We start from the raw sequence: 12,492 nt of genomic DNA on the forward strand, positions 1-12,492 counted from the left end.
AAGACCAAATTAGTGAATAGGCCAGTAAGGTGAGATTGCAATCACAGGCCAACCTGTCATAGATTAAAAAAAGAGTCAACAAAATCAAACAGACAGTGTTGTTTGTTCCAGTGAGCAACGGCGGGTTCAGCGCCTGCGCGGGTCAGGGCGGGCTGGACAAGGACGGCAAGAAGAAGCACACGCGGCCCACCTTCAGCGGGCAGCAGATCTTCGCGCTGGAGAAGACCTTCGAGCAGACCAAGTACCTGGCCGGGCCTGAGCGCGCCAAGCTGGCCTACGCGCTCGGCATGACGGAGTCACAAGTCAAGGTGAGTCTCACACCCAATACCTTTGGAACCTTTTACTACACGATCGCGCGGAGGGTTCTGTTTAGCAATCTATGTACAGCGCGTGCGGATTAATTCGACACCTAGCTCGAATGATGATCCCTATATATATTTGAGATTGCATTATTTTTGAGAATTAACGACAAATTAATTATTTGAAAGACATAATCATGAGCGTTGCAGATATAGGTTTCGGTTTCCTCCCCACCACACAGTTTTCCTGAATAACAGCATCTGTATGATTATTTGAATATTTAATTAGTGAGCCAAGAGAACAATTGAATTAGTTTTAAAAATAATCTGTGTAGTGTATAGTTTAGGTATGGACAAGCGTTTTATGACATTTTGAATTAATTCTTTTGACAATATGATTTAATGTTTGTTATATTATTGATTTAAATATTTTTTTTATTAATTTTTCAAACAATTATTATTGTTCTCCTATTCATTATTTAACTCTGTATTAATATGTTAAAATGAATTTCTCGATTGATTCAAATGTAGGTAACTAATATGTTAATATTTTTGGCGTGATACAGGCACACTTCAATATGATTATATTTATTTTTATGACCTTTGTGTACTGTATCAGCAAATAAAGGATTTGATAATTGATGTGTGTACTGTGTTTGTATGGTTGTGTTTGGTAGCCAGGTGTCAAGTTAACGCGCACGGGTTATACACAGATACCTCATAAGATGGCTGAAAGTATGTAAATTATGGAGTTAGGTACCGAGGTGGCTTTGGAAGGTAATAGGGTTCAAGGGTCCAGACCTTCAACCTCCTAATCCTAAGTTTAGTAAGTAAGCGTATTTTTTTATATTTTCCTCGGCACCATATGAGTTATCATATCCCCTGTTGGCTTCGCAGCAACCCTTTAACCAAACTATAAGGGTAGGGTTGCCATGTTACTAAGCATCTAGCAAGACATGGATTTATCATCATTTAATACTATCCAGCCGCAATTTAACTAGACAACCTATGTGCAATGTGTCACTGTGAATATTTCTATCATTTATTTCTTATTCCCATTAAATATCTGGGTGTATATTATTTTTCAAATCGGATCTCGTTTTATTAGGTATACGCTATACGTATCAATGTACGGCGTATTAAATACACTAAGCAAGTTCAAAATTCTCGCTGTCCGGCTTATCCCCAATTATTTAAACTATCAGTTTAAACAATTGCGAAACACAAATAACATTAAACACAATAAACTTTAAAGATTAACTAATGTCCACTCTAATAGGGTAACGCCGCCAGTTTACGGCCTTCAACCCAGCGCACTCAGCCGAACTACTTTTACGCCATATGTCGAAAACGTTCACGCGATTCCACACTTTACCACGAAGTTGATACGGTTGGGAATCGCTTGCTGCGTTTTGTGGTACAATTAGCTTGTATTGTAGTCCGTTCGTAATCGGATTAGGGAGATTGAAAAGTCAATCACTTAGCTGCGGCGCAATCAAACGATTCGCTCTATTACGCGGATTAGAAGTTAGAACATCGACATGTGCAGTTATTGTGCTCTTTGTTTCGTGTGTGTATGTGTACTAGCAAACAGACCTGGTTTTACTTATTATATGAATGTGCTGTCATAAGTAACCAAGCAATTCATTTGATAAATAATAAAAAGTAATATGTTGATCAAAATAAATTCAATTATTATTATTTTTAGATCGTGGATAAATACATACAACAGCAAAATATCTTATTTTGTAGGGATTCTGTGATAAATAATACCGGAGTGAAAAGTTTAACATAATATTTTTTTGTCATAAGGCAGCTTGTTTGGTTGCGCTACTCGCAGGAATTACTGATGGTATGAATTAAAAAAAATATTATAACATACATTATCCTTTAAGCCTTTCCTCGTTTATCGAGGAAATTTATCGTAACAGAGTCAAACAGAATATAATTTTATTTTTTTGGAAAGAAGAAAAGCCCAGAATTTCAATAGCTCGATACAAGTCTTGTATGTAGATCCCATAATTTAACGAGTCCTCTTTCTCTGTATTTCATATCAAATGACGCGAAGAAACATCTCAAGTGTTTGCGACTTTTATTTACTAACAAGAAATCTCATTTTATTGATATCCCGTACTACTCGATAAAAACAATCATTTTTTATGTTTGCATATTCGTTTAAGAAGTTTTGCGTCATAAATAACATCGCGAGTATCGATGACAACTCGTCCCCTCTCTCCCCGCACCTAAACTGTAGCGTATCATCGCAGTTAGCTTTTAATTCCGAGGGGCGACTGGGGTAACTCGTGTTACACTAAGTGGAACGATCCATTTAGAGGCAGTAAAGACTACTGAGATGTTATATTATCATTGAATACGCTTTGTATTCTCCTAATAAAATCAAGAAAGGCTGACATTTTTTGAATAAAAATACTCGCCTTGTGAATGATAACAAAATGCTCTTAGTTTTATAATTTTTCGTACGTAATGTTTAGAAGTTTGAAATTCAGCTTAATAAATATTGAAGCGATCAATGCATAGTCCAATAAACATTTAGCATAATGACAAATCTATAGTTTTCTAGACTGAATTAGAAAAAGTGTAAAAAACGACAAAACCAACTAATAGCTAATGCATACTTTTGGAAAAGTGTGGTCTTTAGAGAGAACTTGTTTAAATTAGCAATGTGCCAGTAATCAGTATTGTTAATTTTTATATGATTGTATTGCTTTTTGTCTGCGTTCTTAATACTAAAAATACTGTAATTTGAAAGCTTTGTATTACCTGATCACTATCAACTATTACTGTACTTCATACAAAATATGAAGTAAAAAATTGTAAAATCTATAAGCGATTCAATTAAATTTTTCTCAACAATAAGATACTACAATAGATCGCAGTAACACAATAGTATCAGAATTTACGATATGATCGCATTTAATCACATATAGCGCTAAAGTGTGACGTAACGCGGTGAAATGAACCGAAAGTAACAAGATTAATGTATCGAGTGCGCGCTTTGCTGCGATTCTGTTGCGTCATATTCAATTATTCGCTTTCGCAAATGCGATATGAGTATTGTATTTATTGAAATATGTATATTTAGACATCTATCAAACATAAGTAAACTGGGAAAGTTAATTTGATAATGTTATGTCATTGTTGTTTCAAATATTCATAAACTCTTTGTCTTAATTTATTTATTTAAAACTAGCGCACGCCCGCAACTTCGTCCGCGTTGAATTTAGTTTTCACAAATCCCTCGGGAACCATAGATTTTTTCGGGATAAAAAATAGCCTATGTATTAATCCAGGCTATATATCTCAATACAAAATTTCAGCTAATTCAGTAGTCGAGGCGTGAAAGAGTAACAAACATTCATATCATCAAAATCATCAGTTTTCGCATATCTCGGGAAACCATGGATTTTTTTGGGATAAAAAGTAGCTTATGTGTTAATCCACAGTAAAATCTATTTACAATCCAAATTTCAGCCAAATCGATTTAGTAATAGCGGCATTAAAGAGTAACAAACATCCAAACATCCATACAAACTTTCGCGTCTATATTATAAAAAAACATCATTCAACATATTTCAGTTAAAATATTTCTATTGTGATGCAATTAATTTAGGTTTCAAAGGCCAATGATTGACGAAATAGCATGCAGCAGATGGTGGATATCTTCGAAATAAGAGTGGCTAGGCTGGTTGGTCGCTTACCGTCAAGAGTCATAATATAAGCCAAGCTTTAGTGAAGGACCAATGACGATTCAATGTGTTTCCGTCCGTTAACTTGAGGAAAAGGTTAATTATCATGTGTCTTGGTATTCAGATAAAAATAAGCGAAAGTACCGTTATGGTGGTATTTCATCAAACAACCTTTGTCACAAACAGTTATAACGTTTAACAATTCTAGTTACGGCGTATTGTCATTTATTCTCTTTAAAGATTCAATAGACCTTTAATTTTAATTTCTTTAATACAGACAGTGTATACAATGTACGCAGTTGGTCCAACAAAGAATGCCCATAATTCTCTGTTACTAAATACGTGCAATACGACCTCTCATTCGCAAATTGAGCTCAAAAGCCAATCCGCTATTAGGTGCATTTACCCTACCTACGGGACTTTGTGGCCAATCATTAAAAATGAACTCTATTCCGTTGTAAAACGGTTTATCGAGAGTGAATTAAAAGTGTGGTTTATTCGTTCCCCCATACGTGTAGCGCCAGGGAAGTAGCTAGAGGCCCTACGGGAAAGCACATTATGATGTGTTGTACAAAAGTTAATGTTTAACTGTTTTCACAGCCAGTCATTTTTCACAGCACAACATGTGTTACTGTATAATATAGATTTGGTTTTGTAAGACAAAAAAGCTTGTAAGTGGTAAATGTTTTTCATTTATTTATAAACATTAAGACAGGTATTTTCCCGTGTGTTGTGACTTTAGTTTATGATACATTTTACCAAAGTTTCTCTTGTTAAAAAACTTGCCGAGCTTAGAACATATATAAGATGGCTTTGAAGTGAAACCTCTCTTTACTTATAGGTTTCAGTAGACTAGAACCTAAGCGGCCATTTTGCACGGAATAGAATTTTAAATGATTATGAAACACGGCTAAAACTCACGTGATATTACGTCGGAGTATGCCCGACTAGTTTCGAACCCATACGGGGCCCTTAGTCATATGGGTTGGTATGGGTTCGAAACTAGTCGGGCATACTCCGACGTAATATCACGTGAGTTTTAGCCGTGTTTCATAATCATTTAATATGAATAACACTCACGATAGTTTAAATTCTAGAATAGAATTTTCTTTTTATCAAATAGATACTTATTATTATTAATATGAACAGTATAAAGTAATGTAAGAAATATTCTAGTAGGATGCAAAGAAATAGAGTCCGGGCCTGATGCCCCGCGACCCTAAGCGACAGTGCGTGTCACAGCTCATTTGGCATTCCATGAAATTAATCCGAGGGGCAGCGGGGTAGCGGGACGGATGGGGCAAGGGGAGGACGGGGCAAGAGGGCGATCCGCGTGTTTACACATGTGACGCCGCGCCGGTGCATAATGCAATTAATTGTTTCACTTCGCAGTTTGTTTGATATTAGAATATATTTGGGGCGAGAGGGGCAAATGGGGTTATTTATATTGATTACGGTAATTACATTTGAGGGCCGTTTGTTTGGTGATCTGTTTTGACATAATTACCGTCGCAGTAATACAATCTTTGTAACACTAAATGATATTTTACGTAGCTAGTTTAAGGACGGACGAAGTCACGCGCATGTGCTAGTAATAATTACTTATATAGACATAAATTAGCTACCAGCTATTAAGTTATTTGCTTAGGTATACTCTTAATTATCGCAAATAGTCAATTAAAAACACCTTAATAATCACGCAGACAACCAACCGTTCGTACAAAAACGCTACTAAAACTATCTTCCTGTTATAGCCATTCCATTTTATATTTGTCACAGTATGTACACATAGTTCTAAGTATTAATAAAACTAATAAAATAATAAATCAAGAAGATTTTTACAAAATTTTATAAGTTTCAATAAAGATTACGTCTCACCTTATTGATATCGAATCCAATAAAAGGTATCCTAAAGCTGCGCGCACACCGGCGTGGGAAATCCTCATTAGGCCAGACATAACTGCAGACTGATTCATGGCCATAAATCTAAGAAGGCCATAGAAAAAATGTGTACTGATGTATAGATGATCTATGCAGTAAGAAAAACGTCATCTCTGTAACCAAATATTGTTCCAATTATATTGTGTTTTACGTTCAATGACATTGTATAGTGTGCTGTTTTATAGAAAGAAATGTATACACTGTTTGCACAGTCCACACTCTAGATCCAATGAATCTAACTAGTCATTTTCTATTGACTTGCTATTAAGGATATTATTATTGATAGGAGTCAATAAAACGCGAGTTCTAAAGCCGCGCGCACACTGACGTGGGAATTCCTCATTAATGCCAGAAATGACCGCGGACTGATTCACGCCGGATTTACGAGCATGCGGCAATAAAAGGAGCGACGATGCACAGCGATTTGCATTATGAGCGAAGGAGTTATACGGCAGCAATGCTGTGTGAGTAAATCAGTCCGTTGTAAAGTTTTAGGGCTAGTTATGTGACTGATATGATGGTATGTCTAGGGTTGCCACCTTTGGAAGTTATTATTTTTTAAGTAATACTTGACGTGGGGGAATTCACATGGCTAAGAACATGAACTACACACCTCACATGTACGGGTAAATAATACTGGCAAACATATTTTGCACATTGAGCAGAAATAGCAAATTTTTTTTAATAGTTTTAAATTAGACTACGACTAGAAACTTTATTTTTTAGAACAGATGTCGCAGCGGAACGGAGTTATTATAATAATGAAGTCGGAAAAGTTTTTAAATTCTCTATCTCTCTATATGTCTATAATATTATAAAGAGGAAAGATTTGATTGTTTGTTTGTTTGCATTGAATAGGCTCTGAAACTATTAAACAGATTTAAACAATCAGAACAAATAGAATCACGCGGGTAAAACCACGCGGCGTTTACTAGTAAAATAAAAAAACGTACTTAAAATCATATTAATATTATAACAAGTGCTACAAGACTTGGGTCACATAATATGTCACATATATATTTAGGTAAGCCAAATAATATAACAAAAATATTTTTCTGTTCTTATTTTTCAGTCGACAACCCTAGATACACAGAACACACAAAATGAGTACCGTTTATGAAAGTGATAGTAATAATTTGAGAGCGTGTATGGTTTTCGTGTTGCACTACGAGATAATATAATGTTGTGTCAGAAGAGATAACAGAATTTAATTCTAATGAATTTTTCGCAAATACGTATGAATAAAATTTTTAAAAGCAAAAATTTATCCTTTTTAGAAAATACTATTTTTAACCGACTTCCAAAACGGAGGAGGTCCTTTATTATTTACTATAATAAAAACTTCTTAACTTTTTAAATTTTATCATTTGATTTAATAACAAAAGAAGATTACTCACTCTGGTGCCAATGTTTTTATAAATTTTTAATAGTGTTTTGTATAATATATTTCATATAAATTGTTAAATTTAAAAATGAACAGATAAATAGATAAGAGAAAAAAAATCAAAAAGAAACTAAATATGACGTCAATAATGTCAATAACTTTCAAAATAATAATTGAGCTAGCTTGTTTTTTTTTTAATTATTTTTCCTTGATCAGTATAATAAACACCTCAGTGAGAGATCATTATGTTACAGATATACAGCATATCTGTAACAAACCTGAAATGCATTTCATTACACATTGCATTTCATTATACTTCTTTTTTTTAATTGAATAAAAATTAGAAATCAGTTTATTGACCCTAAGATTTTTTTTTATATGAATTTACAATTGATATATTAAATAATAACATAGAAGTTGAAATATTAAAAAAAAAATAATCATATATTTTTTGTTATCTTAACAACAAATCAGTTAATGACAAAACATTATACCGACTCTCTCCAGAGATCATTTAGAAAAACTTTCATCACAAAAGAATTGTAAACGCAGCGACGTCCCAGTTCCTGCACCACTCTCATATTTTAACCAGCGCATCCCCTAATGATAGCAGATAAGATAAACGACACTTTAAACCCGTGTAGATCACTATTGATAGTGGCAAGGGGAGGCATATTAAATTATACTGATGGATCGCGCTATAATTCAATTCTAATGTGTTTTCATAAAATAACACTTTATGAATAATCCCGTAACGCTTTAATGGCGGCATTTTTTTGTTATGCAATATTTTTAATCTTAATCGCGATTTAATTTTGCGTTTCAATGCACGTTTTATAATATTTTTTATTTTTTAATATGACGTTGCGTTTTTGATTGATCGGACTATTAACTGTTCGTTTAGTTTCGTCTTGTGTATGCATGGCTGGATTAAATTAATCGTTCTCTCGGTTGTTTAATGTCATGTTGAGTGAGCATGAGCTAAAATATAATACATAATTATTCTCATTTATTCATAATTCAGCAAAAATGGAAAGTTGTCATTAAATAATTAAAAATAACGTTTATCAAACGCCACCATATAAGTAACATACAAAATATAAAAGAATAAATTTCGTTTTATTAGTCTTAGTATTTGCGCTAAAACGTAAAAAAAAACTAAAAATCAAATTTTACCTCTTTAGTTTAGATACTAATAGTGCAACACCAAATCTTAAATGTAACTTTATGCTACATAACTACATACATTTAGTCAATATTCACAGCAGAATGATCTCACATATCGAATCGCAGCTCCCGATTGTTTTCCCAGGCACAGCCCTCATTAGTAAACCCAATCTCAATCATCCGCTCCCATACATTCAACGTCATTCACATAATACTGCCTGACGTGTCTAAATTCACGCCTAAATCTATCCGACAGATTATACACCCTGTGTTATAAACCGCAACAACACAATTGACTTTCAACTTTATCTTTAGTATATAGAGATGCTTTTCGGTTGATAACATTTAGCAATCAATCTATGTAATTTAACCGATTAATACAATGAAATATGAACTTTATTGTAGACTGTTAGAGTTGGTTTTTGTGTGAGAACATTTAGCAATCAATCGATTGCTTCGATGACAGGCGAGAGCGAACGTTAATTGACGGTCATTAATCGAATGCGGGAGTGAATGGATCGGTCGCGAATGTAATTCTACTGATGATGAGTGGTAAATGAATCAATGTAGGAATGGAAATAAATCAGTGGCAACCCTAATTTGTTAAAAATGCTTACAGTAATTAGTGGTGTAAAGGCAAGTTTACATTGAATTAGGAAGAACCGAGTTTTTACGATTTTATGAATCTTAATAAGTATTATTTTAAATGAATGTGTTTATTTTTTGTTAATTTGCTTATTACATCTTCAAAACTGAACTTTTTACTCGATTAGCACGATATTTTGCATACACGATGTTTTATATTTCCAATTTAAATAATAATGCATTTGAAGTAATTATTTCTTACTTCATACTAGCTAATAGATAGCCAGGTAGTTAGTTAGTTGTTAGCTTAATATGCTAATATTAAAATATTTCAAGTTATCTACACAATACAAGCAAAGTTATCATGAATTGCGATTCGAATATAACATATTATAATACGTATATATTATAATAGTAGCAAAGTATAAGAAAGATGATATTTACTCAGTATTTTTTATTCGTCAATAACATTCAGCTACAGTAATGTGTGCCGGCCCTTATAATATTTGAAACATTATGATTTGATGGATCGCCATAATTATATCTTTCTCCTTGTCTATGTCTAAATGGTCTCGTTAAGACGAGCACGCTTGTTCTATCACAGCTTTGCTGTGGCGCCGACGTGAAAGTTATAATTTTAGTAAAACAAAATAAAACTAAATGTAGAAATTAAATTAATGATCCGATTTGAGTAGGTAGGTTAATAACAATAATGCTGTCTGCGTAACTTTTACATATTACTTATTAAAAATGGTATAATGAGGTAAAGTTTGTGGTGTTGCAGGGGTAATCGCTGATTTTACTGAACCGATTTTGATAATTTCACCAATAGAATGCCACGTTATTTGTGAGTGTCATATGTTATATTTTATCCCCTACTACGCGGGCAAACCTGCGACCAATAATATCGTTTATTCAATCATCAATTTTATTATTAGCTTTCTTGTTCAGATAAGATCTTGAAAACAAAATATAGTCTCATTAGGTGAGGAGTCATGAAACCTAAGGTTCAATTTTAGAAGTCCTAGGTTGAATGGTCAATTATACTGACTAACGTTCCCGGACCGACTCCATGACATTTTCATTAGAGGCCATGTCAAGAGTACCCTGAACAGACGAACTTGTATGAAAGGATTGATGAGAATGTAAGAAGCAAGGGTGATATGAAAGCATCGTAGCAAGAAGAAGAATGTGGTCTTTGTCTACCCCTACGGGAATAAACCGTGATATGTACCTTATCATCATCATTAACAACCATATTCAGCTCACTGTTGAGCTCGAGTATTCTCTCAGAATGAGAGGCATTAGGCCAATAGTCCCCCAGGCTGGTGGATTGGCAGATTTCACACACAGAAATAAGTAAGTTCTCTGGTATACAGGATTCTTCTTGATTCTTTCATAGTTCGAGACACGTGATATTTAATTTCTTAAAATGCACACAACTGAAAAGTTGGAGGTCCATGTCTCGTTTCTTCTTGTTAAGGGTAAAAGCACACAGCAACACCTTTATTTACGAAGATAAGAGTAGTTAATAGTCTCTTTTTATGTAAAAATCACACATTTAATTTGGAGTTAATAGCCATATCACAAGCTTTCAAATTTCGTTTCACGAGAAAGGGGACTTATATTTATAAAAAAAAAACCAAAACCAATTCGACTTTGGATTTAGAGGTACAATAGAAATGTAAAAACACAAAAATCCGGCGATCACCGCATCGCCCACAAACTTTAGGGCTACTACAATATAGTAGACAGAAAAAAATAATATTTTTGACACGTTAATAATAAAGTGTATAATTATCTGCGTGCTTCTCAGTGAAGTAGATGAAATTCTTGATTATATACCAATAATCTTACCTACTTAACTGAGAGGATGACAATATTACTGGACATCTTACTCAGTTGAGTGACATCTTAAAGATTACCCAGTAAGTGAGTCAGAAATACCTACCAGCTAAAATCTTAGTTTAAAAAAGTTCTCATAAAAACAACATCGCACATTACTGGCTTTAGAAGTTAATATCCATATCACAAGCTTTTAATTTCATTTCACGGGAAAGGGAACTGACTATTATTTAGAAAAAAACCAAAACCAATTTCACTATGGATTTAGGGGTACAATACAAACGTAGAGAAAAACTTAATATTTTTGACACGTTATTAATAAAGTGTCCATGTGCGGAGGCGTGGCGAAGTATTGCCGACATTAGCAGCAACTGCGGTCGCATTACCATCACAATGGCCAGCAGTGGGCGGCAGCTGCTCGGAGTATGTCGCTAATCACTGTTGTATTGCTGATCGATTGCTTTTGTAAACAAACAGACAACAATTTTCGAGGTTATGACACGTAATTTATTTTTTAATTTTTAAAAAAGGAATATTTCACATATTTTTCAAATGCGCCCAATATTCCTTACCCATTCAATAAATCGTTAAGACTGTGTTAATAAAACAGAACATTTATAAAAATCAAGTATTATACGGGCTTCTAACCTATATAGTATAGTTTTAATTATACTGTTTCGTCTAATCGAAATTTCAATTAAAATCTGTACCTACTAAAAAGTAAAAGCTGTACCTACAGTTAAATCTGTACCTACGAGTATTGCCATCACACCTACGTTTTAACTGAAAAGTTCGACGTAAACCAAAAATTATAGTTTCTATTTTCAATGTGAAAGCCCAAAAATATAGGTATTTCTAGGTATCATGACAGCAATATTTGATCACCATAACTTTATTCTTTCCCTGTAAATGATTTACCTACTTGGGGTAGACCTAGAGACTTTTCTGAGAGTGAGTGCCTTGGGACTTGACTTCCGGGAAACTCTTCTAAACACACTGTAACTTCAAGAGTTTCTAGCAAAGTGCTTCCACAAAAAGTATCAGGCTACTCTATGGCCTGATACTTAGTTTTGTGGAAGCCCTTTGCTAGAAACTCTCAAAGTTACAGTGTATGAGATAGGAATAAAGTACCTATATAATATAGCCATGACACTAATAAATTATGTGGGTTTTTAATGGTAAAAAAAATCAAAATTGGTTCAGTAGATTACCCTCTACAATACCGTTTGTGGTATTGTAGGGGGTAATCTTTGGATCTACTGAACTTTACCTTTTTATAATATAAGTATACCAAAGGTCTGATCGTGACAGGCTAGGCCACTGCAAAAGCCCTACCCTACCCACAGGCGTCGCGGGAAGGCGTCGTCATAAAAATGCAAATGTCGGCGTCGACAGGGGATTCCCCCGTTGTATCAATCACGCGGAGGCTGCTTATTATTGCGGGATTTGTTCCCGGATTCCTCGTTTATTGTTTTTGAGTGGGATCTCCTTGGACTTACGTGGATTTGGCATTTCTTCCGAGTGCCAACTTTTGTTGTTGTTGAAATATAAATTGGATGGTTTG

General features: G+C 34.2%; 1 protein-coding gene across 1 annotated transcript in view; it reads left to right on the forward strand.

The window, feature by feature from the left end:
- Positions 1 to 12,492, forward strand: part of LOC112043871 (homeobox protein Nkx-6.2) — a 64,796-nt gene that overhangs the window by 20,550 nt on the left and 31,754 nt on the right. Inside the window, exon 2 of the mRNA XM_024079529.2 lies at positions 112 to 308. Within this exon, the coding sequence (XP_023935297.1) occupies positions 112 to 308 (197 nt within the window). The remainder of the gene's footprint in view (positions 1 to 111; positions 309 to 12,492) is intronic.

The sequence above is a fragment of the Bicyclus anynana genome, chromosome 22 (genome assembly GCF_947172395.1).
Source record: "Bicyclus anynana chromosome 22, ilBicAnyn1.1, whole genome shotgun sequence".
In the NCBI taxonomy this organism is placed as follows: Eukaryota; Metazoa; Arthropoda; class Insecta; order Lepidoptera; family Nymphalidae; genus Bicyclus; species Bicyclus anynana.